This window comes from Microplitis mediator, chromosome 7 (genome assembly GCF_029852145.1).
Source record: "Microplitis mediator isolate UGA2020A chromosome 7, iyMicMedi2.1, whole genome shotgun sequence".
Taxonomy (NCBI): Eukaryota; Metazoa; Arthropoda; class Insecta; order Hymenoptera; family Braconidae; genus Microplitis; species Microplitis mediator.
The window spans coordinates 20511373-20527951 of NC_079975.1; the positions used below are offsets into that span (position 1 = coordinate 20511373).

The 16579-nt window shown below is 31.3% G+C and overlaps 4 protein-coding genes across 4 annotated transcripts; all 4 read right to left on the reverse strand.

Annotated features, from left to right (window-relative positions):
- Nucleotides 1-1545: 1545 nt before the first annotated feature.
- Nucleotides 1546-2738, reverse strand: LOC130671243 (uncharacterized protein DDB_G0283357-like). The gene is made up of 2 exons (XM_057475015.1): nt 2608-2738; nt 1546-2530 (listed from the first exon to the last, which is right to left on the reverse strand). Exon 2 carries the CDS (start codon nt 2514-2516, stop codon nt 1809-1811), a length of 708 nt encoding a protein of 235 aa, XP_057330998.1. The 5' UTR covers nt 2517-2530; nt 2608-2738; the 3' UTR covers nt 1546-1808.
- Nucleotides 2739-2917: 179 nt separating this feature from the next.
- LOC130671244 (AAC-rich mRNA clone AAC11 protein-like) lies at nt 2918-4133 on the reverse strand. Its single transcript, XM_057475016.1, has 2 exons — nt 3991-4133; nt 2918-3912 (listed from the first exon to the last, which is right to left on the reverse strand). The coding sequence occupies exon 2, from the start codon at nt 3900-3902 to the stop codon at nt 3201-3203; it is 702 nt and encodes a 233-aa protein (XP_057330999.1). The 5' UTR covers nt 3903-3912; nt 3991-4133; the 3' UTR covers nt 2918-3200.
- Nucleotides 4134-10503: 6370 nt separating this feature from the next.
- Nucleotides 10504-12369, reverse strand: LOC130671965 (ankyrin repeat domain-containing protein 50-like). Its single transcript, XM_057476118.1, has one exon. The coding sequence runs from the start codon at nt 12367-12369 to the stop codon at nt 10504-10506; it is 1866 nt and encodes a 621-aa protein (XP_057332101.1).
- A 967-nt stretch (nt 12370-13336) lies between these two features.
- LOC130671632 (RNA polymerase II subunit A C-terminal domain phosphatase SSU72-like) lies at nt 13337-15873 on the reverse strand. Its single transcript, XM_057475654.1, has 2 exons — nt 15788-15873; nt 13337-14554 (listed from the first exon to the last, which is right to left on the reverse strand). Exon 2 carries the CDS (start codon nt 14490-14492, stop codon nt 13896-13898), a length of 597 nt encoding a protein of 198 aa, XP_057331637.1. The 5' UTR covers nt 14493-14554; nt 15788-15873; the 3' UTR covers nt 13337-13895.
- Between the last annotated feature and the right edge of the window lie 706 nt (nt 15874-16579).

The window sequence follows — 16579 nt, forward strand, 5'->3', positions numbered from 1 at the left end:
ATGAGAAAATTGGCCACAATTGATGCATACATAACCTATTTAATAATTTAGGAATATACAAGGATGACTATTATTGTGCTTAAACAAAAAAACTTGTAGGAAATTAACGTCTCTATATAACAGCACAGGTCGTGGTAGAGGCGTATACGCACGTGCGTCAGCGAAAAATTTATAAGTACACATGAAACTGAAATAAACAAATTTTTCCACTCAAAAGTCATGGGGAATCTTATTTTCAAGTGCGCCGCTTCTGTACTGAAGTCACATAGCTGGGCTTTGGAAACTATTTTTCTTATATTAAAGACTAACTATTTTCGATATGGCAGCAAAGAAAAAAAACGAATTTTTTTGACATGTTGATGGCATAATTCTCAAACGTCTTAACCCACACTTAAGGTCTAGATGGCTAATTTTCAAGTATTGAAGGCTATAAAAATTTTCAAATATTTTTAAAATCAGCTTCTTGTCACTTACGACGTTTGAAAATTAAGCCATATATTAGGGTGCTTCGTTTCCGGCGAAAATTTGTTTTTCGTTTCTCATCAACCAAAATATTATTCTTTATGCTAAAACAAAAATTCTTGCCAAGTTTGAGCTCTCAATTTCAATCTTAAGTACTTTCCATTTGATTTCAAAGATTTCCCATTTAAAATACACGTAAATTAAATTACTTTTTTTTTTAAGTTTCTAATACTCAGTTGCATTTTATAATATCGACGCGGTTTTGGTCACAAATTGTAGGGCATTTGGTGTTCTTCAAAAGTGCCCGTAGTTACTTAGCTGTAATTTCAGCTGTTTCACTTGTGTCCGTTGCGGAAGTCATTTTTCCTATGAAATTGACCTTTATTGGATTGCAGAACATAACCAATGAAAGTACACTAAAAGTGTTAGTAGGAATTTTATAGAAAATTTTATTCCTTTCGAAAAAAGTCCTATGAGTCAAGTTGCTAAAGTCCATAGTTTCCGAGTTATAGTAATTTTAATAATTTGAAAAATAAAATATCCATTGTAATTTTTTTTTTGACTGACACTCGAGTTTTGAAAAAGTTCAACAAGCAAAATATTCAAAATAATGCTCAATTATATTTACAAAAGTGATTTTGGAATGTTTAAAAAACATTCAAAAAATAACATTTTTTTTTATAAAATTTTGGGGTCACCTCCTTTTGCCCCCCCTTTCCCGTTATATATATATATATATATATATATATATGAATTTTTTTTTATCCTTATTTTCTTAAAGAAACCAACAGTGCTTATTTTTTTACAAAAGTTGACTAATTATCAATATTTTTTAGTAAATTTTATATTTATACGATTTCAACTGTGTCAATATACATTGTATCAGTCAATTTATTCAGTTGATTTGTTTTTTTTTTAACAGTTCGTTAAGTATCTAAAACATTAAAAGTATTTTTGGGTAATTACCGGGTATTAAATTAATCAGCAGTACTCTTTGCTTATTACCAATCATTATAGCTATAGGCCATATTGTTTCTTAGATAGCCTATAAATAAGATGATTAGGATGTTTCTTAAAAGAATTAATAATTTGACAGATAGTAAGTATTTATCTTAGTTTAATTAGCAAACATACAATCATTAGACATTTTTTGAAGCATCTTTACAGATTTTTTGAAAAGTCGGATATTTTTGAAATTGAATATACATGAATTAATTAAGTACACCACAGGTCTTTAGGAACAAAAATTTGAAAATTTTTGAGTATCATCATTTGAGCAACTGATAAGAAACTTGCTTATGTCAGCGACAAAAGTATCTATAGTGAAAATTTAAGTTGTTAATTTACTAATCTTGTTTATTATTCACTGTGGCTTTACTTTTGAAGTTTCCATATCCTCCTGCTACAGTTGTGCCTTTTTGAGACATAGGTCGACGGTCACTTCCGTTCGTTTGTGTATTATTTTGATAAACATTTGCTACGGCCAATCGTGGTCGAGAATCGTTGCCTGTTCCTTCTGCCTCAGCAGTGGCCCTCTGATAGAGAGGAGAATTTGGAGCGTTGATGTAAGATTTATTTTTGTTGTACAATGAATTATTTTGTTCAGCATTCGCTACGGCCAAATTGTCTCCGTTTGCAACCCGTGCAATGGCTTCTTGATAAGTAGGAGAATTTGGTACGTCGATACCAGAGGGATTTTCCGGCCGATTTATGTTGTTGATCGTATTATCTTGGTATCCACGTGCTAAGGCGGCATTGTCATAATTGTTCTTGCCTTGTCCTGCATCAGCCACGACACGTTGATATAACGGAGTATTTCCATTGTAGACACCAGAAGGGCCATTATTTCCAGACCCATCTTCGTTAGTAATTGTATTAAGTTGGATGTCATTTACTATGGCCCTATTATGAGCGTTGTTATCTCCTTGTCCTGCCAAAGCATGAGTATTTTGAGTTGATGGAGACTGATCGAGGTAGAAACTATATCTTTTAGAATTTACACCGGACACAGAGACAGCTGTAGCAGCCATCAGACAAAAAATTGCGAAACGCATCCCAAATTTATTGTCTTTTATTGATAATTATAAAAGATAAATTAGTTATAAGTTAATAAAGTACTTTTTTTTAAAGATAGTTTTTACTTACAGTGACAGTATTCAGCTCAAGGAATATTTATCAGTTTTCAATTCAGGGTTTTTGTGAGTCGGATATATATATAGATCGTTATCTCCTTAAAGAAACACACAGTGCTTATTTTTGTACAAAAGATAACTAATTATGAATACTTTTCAGCAAATCATTGTTTCAACAAATTTAACTGTATTAACATATAGTGTGTCTTTTAATTTAATCAGTCGATTTATGTTTTTTTAACAGCTCGTTAAATATCTTAATAACTAAATATTTTCTTGATAAATGTCAGATGTTTAAATTAATAAATAAGATCTTTAGGATGTTTTTGGTTTTTTAATAAATTAATATTTTTACAGATAGCAAGTATTTATTTTAGTTCAATTAGCAAACATACAATCATTTTGACATTTTTTGAAACTTCATTATAGATTTTTAGAAAAATCAGATATGATTTTTAAGTGGTCGGATATTTTCGAAATAATTGAATACATATGTCTGAAGGAGCTAACATTTAAAAATTTTCAAAATATTATTGTTTGAGTAACTGCTAAAAAAATGTTTACATCACCAACAAAAATATCGATAGTGAAAATTTAAGCGTCAAGTTAATTATTAGGGTCTACATTATCTACTGTGGCCGTACTTTTAAAGTTTCCATATCCTGATGCTCTAGCTGTGCCATTTTGACGCTTTTTATTCTTTCCTAATGCATTGTTTTGATCAGCGTTTGCTATGGCCGTGCGTTGTCGAGTATCGTTGTCTGTTCCTTCTGCCTTAGCAGCGATATGCTGATAAATAGGAGAATTAACGGACCTGATACGTCCATTATCGTTTTCTACTCTATTATCTTGGTAAGCATTTGCGATGGCCAAATTGTCTCCGTTTGCTACCTCTGCGGTGGCATCTTGATATACAGGAGCATTTTCTAAGTCCACAGTAGAGGAATATCCCGGGCGATTTTTGTTAACAATACTGTTATCCTGTTTACCAGTTGCTGCGGCCAAATTGCCATGGTTGTTCTGGCCTTTTCCCGAGTTAGCAAGGACACGTTGATGGATAGGAGAATTCGCATAACGGACGTTGCCAGAATTTTCATTAGAAATTCCATTAAGTTGGGTACTATCTGCTATGACTTGATTATTAAAGTTGTCATTTCCTTCTCCTGCTATAGCATTCAGATATTGATCTGATGGAGAATTTTCAAACCGGAAACCATAGGGCTGACTTCTTTGGGAATCATACCTGGGATATGCAGATGATACAGTGACAGCTGTAGCAGCCAACAGACAAACGATTGCGAAGCGCATCTTGACTTTTCTTTTAAATTAATAATTTAAAAAATTAAATTAATTATAAATTACAAATAAATTTTTTCTTTAAAAAGTTTTTACTTACAGTGGCAGTATGCAGCTTAAGGAATACTTATCAGTTATCAATTCAGAATTATTATGACTCGGGTATATATGTATATATATATTGATCGTTATCTCCTTAAAGAAACACTCAGTGCTTACTTTTTTACAAAAGACAACTAATTATAAATATTTTTCAGCAAATCATTGATTCGTACAATTTTGACTGTGTCAATATACACTTTATCTTTTAATTTAATCAGTCGATTTCTGTTTTTTTAACAGCTCGTTAAATATCGAAATAACTAAAAATATTTTTTTGATAAATACCAGACATTTAAATAATCTGCAATACTCTTTGCTTATTATCAATTATTATAACAATGGGCTATATTTTTTACTTAAATAGCTACACGGAAAAAAAAATTTAGTTTCTACCCTGCTTAGAAAATCCGATAGATTCTTATAGCTTTATGTACACTATAAAAAGAGCGGTGTTAAAAATGGACTCATTTTAACTCCGCCCGATGTTAAAATGAAATTACACCGGTGTAGGAGCCGTAATTCGGTGGTGTTAAAATACCGGCGCAAAAACGGGGTAAACTGCGTCCGCTTGGAGTATTAACTTTAAAGATTATAAAACACAAAAAATGTCAGTTCTTTATGAAAATTAATAAAAAATATCATTTATTAACAAGTACACGGAAAAAAATTAATCGTGAATGCAACATGATGCAGTCTTGGTAAATAAACATGATGAAATCATGTTCCATTCACATGATTTGTCATGTTTCGGCTACATGATAATCATGTTGCGGTAACATGAGAAAATCATGTGAATGCAACATGATTTGTCATGTTTCGGCTACATGATAATCATGTTGCGGTAACATGAGAAAATCATGTGAGTGCAACATGATTTGTCATGTTTCGGCTACATGACAATATGTGGCAGCAACATGATTTTCATGTAGCCGAAACATGACAAATCATGTGAATGCAACATGATTTTCTCATGTTACCGCAACATGATTATCATGTAGCCGAAACATGACAAATCATGTTGCATTCACATGATTTTCTCATGTTACCGCAACATGATTATCATGTAGCCGAGACATGACAAATCATGTGGATGCAACATGATTTCATCATGTTTATTTACCAAGACTGCATCATGTTGCATTCACGATTAATTTTTTTCCGTGTAGAGTGATCGAGTAAATAAAAATATTCACAAAGTAAAATATTTTAACATCGGTAGAGAATATCTACACCGGCGGTGACGTTATTTTAACACCGATCTAGAATATTTACACCAGTGGCGGCGTTATTTTAACACCGGGGAATTTTTTTTAACACCGGTACAGAATATTTACACTGGCGGTGGCGTTATTTTCACAACGCTTTCGGTGTTGAAATTTAACACCGCTGATTTTAACACCTACACCGCTTGGACTTACCTCGGTGATTTTTTACAGTGTATATAAGGCCCTACACTGTAAAAAATTTCGGTGTAAAAATGGACCTGGAGAACTTAACACGGCCATGTAGTGTGAAATAACGGTGTAAAATTCTCTCGGTGTAAATTTTCCATCCGTGTAATTGTAACACGGTGTAATCTACTTTTTTTACACCATTCCGTGTTGCTCATTGTAATTTCGATTAATGAGCAACAAACGATCATTGAATATTTTTAACTACTTAATCAATAACTAAATTAATTTTATTAAGATATTAAGTAGTATTTTGAACATTTCAATATTTTTATGATTAATTATTTTTAACGCAAAATGTTATAAATTATACATTTACACGTTTTGTGGAGTAAAAATTTTTAATTCACACCGCCTAAATTTTTACACCGAATTTGGTGTAATTTTCACACCGAGACATTTATACTACGCCGGGTCCAACAAATTTTTTACAGTGTATACTTAACTATAGCACTTCTCATAGAACTCATTCATTCTTATAAAATCTCTATGGGAATTTATAAGAATCTATTGGATTATATGAGATTTTTTAAACAGGGATACAACAACATTTGTACTTACGGTTACTACAAGTTGGAGAAAAGAAATGCAAACTCTAATTTGGGAGTCACCTCAACCACGCGTGCAGTAACACCAACTACCATCATCAATGTTTTTACTACAATATTTAATTGTCAGTACTCTTTATGCAGTATCTTTTACTACACATTGGAGTACCCGCTACTACACTGATAGAAGGATTTCTTAGCATTTAAAAAGATTTCTTAGTGTTTAAGAAATCATTTTTTAAACATCGCCCTAACGGACCCAAATTACGGTAAACCCACCGTAAATTGCGGTAATCCACCGTAAAATAGCGATTTACCGTAAATTACGGTGAATTTACCGTAATTTACGGTGGTTTTACCGTAATTTACGGTGGGTTTGCCGTAATTTACGGTGGTTTTACCGTAATTTACGGTAAATCTACTCGAATTTTACGGTATTCTACAGTAGATTTACGGTAAAATTACCGTAAATTTACGGTAAATCAGGTCTGCTAGGGTATAGTTAAGAAATCACGTCTTAAAAAATGATTTCTTAGCTATTAAAAAATTATTTCTTAAATAGTAAGAAATATTTGTTAAATACAAAGAAATGATTTCTTCAATACTGAGAAATATTTCTAAATTCTAAGAAATCCTTCGATCAGTATACAATCTTTTACTACACCCGAGTAAAAATCTAAGGCATTCTTGGAACCTAAGTGAGCATTGAAAACCTACATTAGAGTTTTTAGAACATAATCATTGTAAAAGCTTTAAATGAATCAACTCACTTACAAAGGCGTAAATCGAAGCTACTTAAACTTATGGAGGCGTGAATTAGACTTGTAACTTTGATTGCATTTATAATTATTATTTAAATGGATATGAATCAACTTAATTTTAAATTTTCAAGGACCTAAGAATATTATTTATACATTTCAAACCGTTTATATATTTTACCAAGTTAATAAACATATGATTTTATATAATTCATAGTAAAATTTTTTTTTTTTTACAATTGAATTTACAAACTTGCAAGTACTCAATAAAACATTTAAGTTTTTGACCTTTTTCTGAACCCTCGAGTATCTGAAATAAACTTGTCCCTATAAAATATTAACAGTTAAATTTTTTATCTACCAAAAACTTGAACCTTGAAATCTAGTAAACCGATTAAAACTTTGAAAAGCTTAAATAAATTTTCACCCTTAGGGAATATTACATCCATAAAAAATAAAAAAATTATTGATAGAGTTGTGTATCGTTTTAAAATAGTTACTAAAACTTTAAGTAATGACCTAGTGTCCTCGAGAGCGATGGAAAAATAATTAGTGACTAAAAGTATTTATATTGTAAGATAATTTGATTCCAAAAGCAATTTGGTAAAGTGCTCAAGACTTTAGTATCTGATGTTGCGTACAGTGTGTGGATAGAAATATCAACATCGACAAATGTAGTTTTGGAAAACCCACTAAGAGAAATGACCCATGTAAAAGCTTTGTGTTACAGGTCATCGAGCCAATCTTAGCAATTTTTAAACTTGAGTTTAAGTAGACGACAATATGGCGGCAATCGTATTGATCATTTTTTTGCACACCTCAAGCGCAAAAGCTATTATTATGTTTGTAACTAATTCGCTGAGTCATACAAATTCATAAGTATCATTCTCGTCAAATTAATAAATTTTTGATTTGGCCAAAAAATAAACATCCGATAAATTTGAAAAATTTTTTTTTCCTGTAGGTAGAGTTTGTAATTAAAAACTGCAAGTACAAAAATAAATAAGAGTACTGGACTTTAAAAATAAGAGATATTCAAATGACTTCTGTGTTAGCTTCAAAATTTTTACCTACTATCTGGTCATAAAGTATTGACCCTAAATTTAAAACATGAATAACTTGTGTTTAAAAAAATCGCATTAGAACGCGAAACATATAGATCGTTAGATTAAAGTCTCTTCTACTCATATCCAAAATTTCATGAACCTGAAAAATTTTTTACCCGAAATATAAGCAATTGAAGGTTGAAAAACGTGGTTTTTGAGGGGTATAAATTCAAGCACCAACTTTGATTGTTTATAACTTGGTAAATAAATGTTCTGTTGCTACGCTGATTTTTTTTTGTATAGTGGATCCTTTCCGAATAGAGTTCACAAAAAAAAAGATTTTATTTCTTATAAATTATTGCTATAATTTATAATTTATCGTCACGGACTATCTTGAGATCTAATTAAGATACGAATTAGATTCAAATTTGTATCTGCGCAGAAAGTGATATTGAGTATTTAACGTGAACGATTACTGATACTGATCGCGATTCTTTTGAATTATAAGCTTTTTTAGTTTTCACCCAGGAGTTTATGACAGTCATAGGCTTAACAACCTTTCGTGAGTGATACGTAGCCCATCGGCGTAGTCACTGAAATATACCTGGGAAACTATTTCGTTGTGTTGTCCAGTGTAAGAACTATGGTCAGAAAATTTAGCAAATAGTTTGAGGAATTTGTATTTTTGCTATCGGCGCCTATAGTAAACAAACAAAAAAAAATTAAAAATTCTGAGTCTCGCGGGTATAGAAACCAAACTTTTATGGCTTAGACGTTTTTAACAAAAATGATGACAATAGATCATTATGGTAAGCTTTAAGGGTTAACTGCTCATAATCACCTGCGTGAAAAATAGAAAAGCTTATATTCAATTGGTTATATCTCGGGTAAAAAATTTTTTAGGTTCATGAAATTTTGGATAGGAGTAGAAGAGACTTTAATCTAACGATCTATGTGTTTCATGTTCTAATACGATTTTTTTAAACACAAGTTATTCATGTTTTAAAATTAAGGTCAATACTTTATGACCAAATAGTAATTTTGAAAATTATCAAAATTAGGCTTAAAAGTAAAAACTATGACAAATTTTTTTTTCAAATAACTATATTTTAGAAAAAAAATAATCACTATAACCATGTTAATGTACCATAATCAGAATAATCGCTCAACTTGAAGTTATACCCTGGGAAATTTATCAAATCTCTGTTTTTCGAACTTTTTCAAAAATTAAAAAATTACAGACTTTCACAAATTTACGGCTGAAAATTAATAAGCAAAATAATTTCAGTACATGAATAACTCATATATATATATATATATATAGTTATAAACCTGCGTCAAACTTTAAGTAGACTAAAAAAAAAAAACATATATCCCACTCATCTCCCGTTGTGTTTCGTACGAAATGTCACTATGTATTGCCATTAAAAGTGACCTGGTAAATCCTTTGGAGGTCCTTTTACGACTCTTAAAGAATTGGAAGAAAAAGGAAAAGTATAAAAATGCCAGATAAAGAAAAAAAAATAAAAAATAAGATATGAGCCTTGACATCGGACTGAGTCAACAAAAAAAAATGTTTTTTTTTTTTTCTCCAAACATTTATTAAGTGATTTTTATGCAAAGATTTCTTATCACATTTTTAAAAGATAAATTCCTGGTTCCCTGATAATTTTTGTCATTTAGGGACTTGTTTGTTTGGTGATTTTTTAAAATTCTGACCGCTTTTCTGGGTTGGTAAAGATAAATAATCTCGAGGCAGCTCATACTCGCTTTCATCATAAAGCGATTATCATTTTTATCGTGATCATAACTTCAGTACCAAATAAAAAATATCATTCAAAATCATCATCATCGTCGTCATCTTAAATATCCAATGAAGTGTTTAATTCCGATATCGTAAAATCTTATTGACACGGCACGTAGGCGAGGCACTTTTATAACCGATACCGATTAAACGCATTGACATGATTGACGAGATAGCTGACAAACTTTCTTTTTTTTTTTTTTTTATTAATTTCAACTGTATTTATCTCAATACATTTTAAGATATATAATATATATTACTCATTTAATATTTATACTAAATAAATTAATATTTTTGACTATGATTAAAATAAAAAAAATAATTTGCTAGTATGGTAATCAAATTGTTAATTCGAGTTTCAATTCCCTAGTTGACTCGTGTAGGCGTATAATATTTATAAATAAACATAAAATATTTGTCAATTAAAAATTACATTTTTTTTAAACCGGTTCATTTTTCCCAACATTGATATTTTTTGATCCATACCTTCAAATTTTTTTCAAAACTTAAAATATTCACAGGAAAAAAAAAGATTTCTTGGCGCAAAAAAGTTTTACTCACCCCGAGAAAATTTTTATTTGCCCTGAGAAAATTTTAGTTTTCATTTCCTGAGAATTTTTCTTACGCCAAGAAATCCTTTTTTTCTGTAATAACTTAGAACTAGAACTAGAAAAAAAACTCACTATAATTTTTTTCTCAGAGGCCCATTTTGCCCCTTTTTCTTATATTTAATAAAAAGAAAATTAAATTATAAAAAACAGAAATTCTTAATTAAAAAAACACTAAAATGTTATCAAAATATTTTATGATATTAATGGTATCGAGCATTACGAGTTTAAAATCTTTAATATTGTCACAGATGTGCTAAAAAAATGCAGAACTTGACTTACATAAAATATATAAACTATCGTTTCAATCTCTTGTGGCGATGTGCCGTAGCATAATTTTTAAAACTGTTAACAACATCAACAGCTTTTTCATGCTTACAATTTCTGCACCACTTGTGTCTGTAAATTAACACTTGCAAATCAACATTGCTGAAATGTTTAATAATTTCCTTCATGCAATAATAAGGAAGTGCCCGAATGTCGTCAAAAATCGCCAACTTGTCAGCTTCATCCAACAACTCCCTTTTTACATAAACTCTTTCAAAGTTACCCTTGATAACATCAGCGTACTCGGGAAACTCAGACATGTACTTTTCAGACTTGAGTGTCTCAAAAACACCATCACGTTCTAAGTACAAGATCATTTGATTTGGCTGAGCTCTGGCGATGTCGTAAAAACTCATATTACTTATAAACTTATTTTTCATTCTTTCAACTTCTTGCTCATATTTCTTCATCTTTTTAAATGGAGTCGTAGAATTTTCTACAGCGTCTCTATAGTTATTTTCATTGACATCGAGCTTCAATAACTTCATTTTGATGAAATATTGCGCAAAAGTATTGACAATATTGATATCATATTTAATAAGACGAGACTCGTTGTCTTGGACAAGTCTGTAAAATATTCTACGGTTCATAGTTCCCTCTGGTTTTTTCTTAACCACGTAATCAAATGGCGTTTTACCCTGGTCGCAAGTTACAGAAATATCTCCGCCATATTGCAGGAGCCTGAGTATAAGCTTATGATCGCAATTTGCAGAAGCCCGATGCAGTGGAGTTTTGCCTTCACCATTTTTGTGATTTATATCGAACCCAAATTTAACCAAAGTCGATATACAGTCGACGTGACCGAAACCAGTGGCTTTGTAAATTAACGGCAGCTTCATTAAATTTTCAATTACGCTACTGTCTATTCCGTTCTTCAAACAATTTTCCCAGCTCAATTTTTCTAGAAACGAGAAAATGCTTTCTATTATTATCGGTTTATTGTCTTCCGTAAAGTCGACGATTATCGACTTAATCTGGTCGAACTTTAGCTCGAGATTTTCGAATTTCAACAGATAGACCACAACATCCACGTGAGAATTTTCAGCTGCGATGTCGACAGCCGCCCGTCCATTGGCATCTTTTATGTTGACATCAACGCCTTTTTGGACCAGCAGTTCTACTATGTCTTTATTGCCTGACTCACAGGCCAATTGTAAGGGAATGCCCGTGCATTCAACGTCTAGCTCAGCTCCTCTGTCCAGCAGAAATTCGACTATTCCATGATGGCCATACTCACATGCAAGACCTAAAGCAGTTCTCCATTCCTTAGTACTTTTGAATTTTCCCACTGCATTGATATTGACGCCACTGTCCAAAAATATTCTGACGAAACTCAAGTACCCGTAGACGCAAGCTTCGTGGAAAGTTTTCTCAATAAAGGGAACCTGATCGAAATCAATATGAGCCGGACGATTTGCCATTAAATTTTCAGCGCAGCTTCGCATAGTTTTTTTTTTCATCATGAAATGAAGCAGCCGTATAAAATCTTTACTTGTTATATATGTACAATTAACGGCAAACTCTCCAAAAAGTTTAAGAATCGGTACAGTATTTTGTTTCAGCGCTGCATTAAATGGTTGATCGCCATATTTATTTATAAAGTAAATATCAGCTTTTCTTTCTAACAGCATTCTTACCATTTCAATGTTGCCTGAAATTATCGCGTAGTAAAGCGGAGAAGGGTAGGGTTCCCGGCGGTCGTTGTTGACCGGAGCGCCTTCTTTCAGTAGCGAATGAGCCAGTTCTCGATTCCCGTTTCGGAGTGCCATCACAAGGGACCAGTACAATTTATCCATTTCCTCTTTGTTTGATGGTTTTCCCTCCGCCGCGGCCATTTTTGGATGTCTGCAAAAAGTTTTTTGTGATTTTGAACATGTGGATGCCAAGAAAGATGTAGAATACTTACGTAGTTACAATGGACGAAAAAGCATGCGTTGAGTTCGAGGTTAAACGACTGAAATATATCTAACTCGTAAATCCTGACGGTTATTTAGTAATTGAAATTAATTAGATAAGTGATAAATTAATCACTTCACACGCCAATAAATTATCGGTGTGACAATACGTTATGTAATTGCCTTTGTTTAATTAAATTTATGTAAAATAGATATCCACGTTGCAATAGACAATGGCGTATCAGCGTCATCAGTGACGGACTGTAAATTTTACATCCCACTGGATGCTGGATACTCGGGTTATGGTTCGAAATTTTTACTCCAGATGTCATAACCTGTCACTGTATGTTTGAATTCGAGGCTAGGCTAAATGAGCAAATTTTTGAAATCATACTAAAGTTAGCCAACTTCGAATAGTTTTTGAATTTGTTTTAGAAACGATAAATTATAAAAAAAAAAAATTTCAAGAAAATGAACATGTAGTTTTTTTTCATTTTCTATAAGTGTACATTTTTATTTTGTTTTTAATTTTTGTAATTTATTTTTAAAAAAAAATCCAAAAACTTTTAATTATTTTCTAACTTCAGGATCATATTTTTGAATTTTACTTTTCATTTAATTTATTAATCGACTGTTGTTACGGCAACTTTTATAGTTTCTGAAAAAAAAATGTATGACATTCGAGTGATGTCATTAGAAACATAAAATGCGGAAATTTGGTCAGAACTTCCCACCTTTAAACATTCTGAAAGTTATTCTATATTTGAAAATAAATTTTTTAAAATAATTATTTTCATACTCAAGATAATTTTATGGTTAAAAAAAAATTTATTAACATCAATTTATAATTTAAAAAACCACATGACATAATTTTGTTACAAATATATTAACAATAATAAAAACGACGCTAAAATAAAATATCGAAATCCCTGATAGCTTTGATCGCAAGTCGACGGAAATCTACGGCCCAAACTTGACGTCAATTTGGAAGTAACTTTTACTTGTCAAAATTTTTCTTGCAATTTTCGGTAAAAATTGCTGTAAACTTGCACTCTAATAAGGGCTGTACACACAAAAAAAAAATTCTCGACTGAAGGTAAATATTCTTGATTCAAGAAAATTTTTTTGGAGACCTAAATTTTCTCAGATAAAGTAGAAATCTTTTCCAACCAAGACGAATTCTCTTGGCTCAAGAAAATCTTGACTTGGTTCCCGAAAACGTTTGTCTTCAAAAATATTTTCTTAACTCACGATATTTGTTTTTTCTGTGTAGAATTACGTCAACTTATGGTTCATTAGTCAAAATTTTGACAACATGAATTTGACGATAATTTAACCGTGAATGTTGAACAGCAGATTTTTGAAAAAAAATTTGCTATCAGGGAAATTTACAGCTCATCTGAAATAGTCTAAAAAAAAATAAATTATCAAACTTATTGTATACTTATAATTACAAAAAAGTCATCTCAATTAAATAATACAGATCTTAGTATGGGTTTCTTGTACACATCAGTCTCAAATCTAGCAACTAAATCATCAAAATTGTCATCCAAATTTTCACAGCCGGCTATCATCGTGGCTAATTCACAAATAAGAAGGGAACCAGTGGCAGCACTTGCAATTCCATCTTTGATATCAACGTTGATCAAGTAAACTGGCTGCTTACTAGAAGAAGAATCTCCATTTTTTGCTTCCATAAAGTCTTTAACTCGAAAATAAGCTCTCTCGTCGCAGGTAATAAGGACATCGAATCGTTCTTCCGTCGATTGGAATCGCTCTGGTCCAAATTTTATTTTCATATTCCTTTGCAACATGCCCAGTAAGCCTATTTTCTCATAATAGTCTTTATTCTTTTTAACCATATCGTTGTAAATGCAACTGTACTTCATCCCGAATGAGTAAACATTCACTTTTCCTTCGATGTGACACAACATTCCTATCTGATCGCAGACTCCGTAAGATTTAACATCAAAACCTTTTTTCTTCAGACGTTTATGGGCTTCCATGCTTCTGTTCATGTTACCGAGACATATAACGGCAAATCGTAAACTTTTTTCGGGCATACTGACAATTCACAAAATTATTCAAATTTAAAAATTAACAAATTTCAATGAAATTAATATATCTGAAAACAAATATGTAAAAGTTAGACTTAAAATTGCTTCTCGATATACATTTTTATAAAAATAAATTTAGACCTTATTGGTCGCTATCTAAATATCAGTCATAATTTTATATGTCGAACTATACAAATTTATCGCCCGTCCAAATTATCCCTTGCTCAAATATCGCAACATTTTAATATCACGAAAAAATAATATATTGATCACCATATAATATACTAGTGATGGTAAATTTATATTTAAATTTAAAACGATAAATTTGGTTTTTTTCACTTTCAATATAAAGGATATTTTTGTTCCTATGATATTGATATGCTAATAAATTTGAACGCATTATATTCTGACACATAATAATTAGACGCAATCATATTTTCTGATTTGATATTTTTTTATGTGATATTTAGTCGCTACACCATCTTAATTACATGTCCAAATATCACATACAAAAATATATAAGCGTGAAAAAAATGGACTTATTGATTTCAAAATTTTTTAAATGCGCATTTTTTTTAAAGTTTTATTTTACTACTTATTTACACGATTTATTAACAATTCAAATTTGTCTGATGTCTGCTACATTCACACCCTCGCAGATTTGAATCACGGTGGAAACACCGTGGAAGTGTAAACACCGTGTATCCACTGTGATTACGCGGTGTATCCACCGTGATTCTACGGTGGCTTGACCACTGTGTATACACGGTGTTTCCACTGTGATTACGCGGGGTACCCACCGTGATTCCACGGTGGATTTGTGCTATTTCACCACCGTGGTTTCACGGTGTATCCACCGTGTAATTACAGTGGAAACACCGTGTATACACGGTGGTAAAGCCATCGTGGAATCATGGTGGATACACCGCGTAATCACAGTGGTAAAGTGGAACAAACCCACCGTGTTTCCACCGTGATTCAAATCTGCGAGGGCACTCATCACAAATATTGTATAATAAATTATTACTAGCTCAAATATCGCAATATTTTAATATCATAAAAAAATAATACATTTATCACCATACGAATTTTAGCCATAGAACATTTATATTTGAATATATAACGATAAATTCGACTTTTTCCACCGTAGATTTAAATTAATTTTTTTTTTTTATGACATTGATACGCTACGAAATTTGGACGCATAATATTCTGATAAAAAACCGGAGTGATATTATGATTGATATTTAGTTATGACACTGTCTTATTTAAATTGACTTTAAAACAATAATAATACAAACCATAACGTGAATTTACATCAATTATTTTTTTTAAAATATTATTTAAGGTTAACCTTTAACACAGCCATGTGCTCTTGACCTCGTGCTCTTACAATATGGTAATTGCCATTTATAGGACCTCATTATACATTATTTCTTATTTATCTATACTATAGATATTAGGGTGTTTCAAAAAAATCGACTTTTGTTATTTCTTCAAATGGCCAAAAAATTCTTCCCGAGAATGCCAAAATAAGGACCTCGTCAAAGTAAGAGTTCTTAATTTGAAGATTTACAGGTCGCGGATCGTAATTTTCTATTTCCCATTTAAATAACATGGGAAAAAAAAATTTTTTATTTTTTTATTTTTCTAGCTTGGCATTCGCATCTCATATAAATCAGTCCATAACATATTCTTGTGGAGAATTTAACGCTCTACGAAAGAGATCTCTTATCATTTTTTGATAAATCCATCCATTCGAAAGTTATTGGAGCTGGAAGTCAAGTTATAGTAAATTTCCAGATCTTTTTACTTTTCCAGAAAAATTATCAGACTTATCAAAAAATATTATAAGCTCTTTTTTGTAGACAATTTTATTCCCTACAAATTATTTTTAATAAAATTTTTTGAAATTCTGCATTGTTTTCTAGTTATTTTCATTTTACTGTTAAGTTCGTAAAAATAATAGTCTTCTAATCTATTCTGAGCCATTCGCAATAGGAGACCTACAATTCTTGCGAAGAATTTTTTTTTTTTAAATTTGATTCAATTACTGGATTTTTTCGCAAGTTACAATTTATACGGGTTTCAGA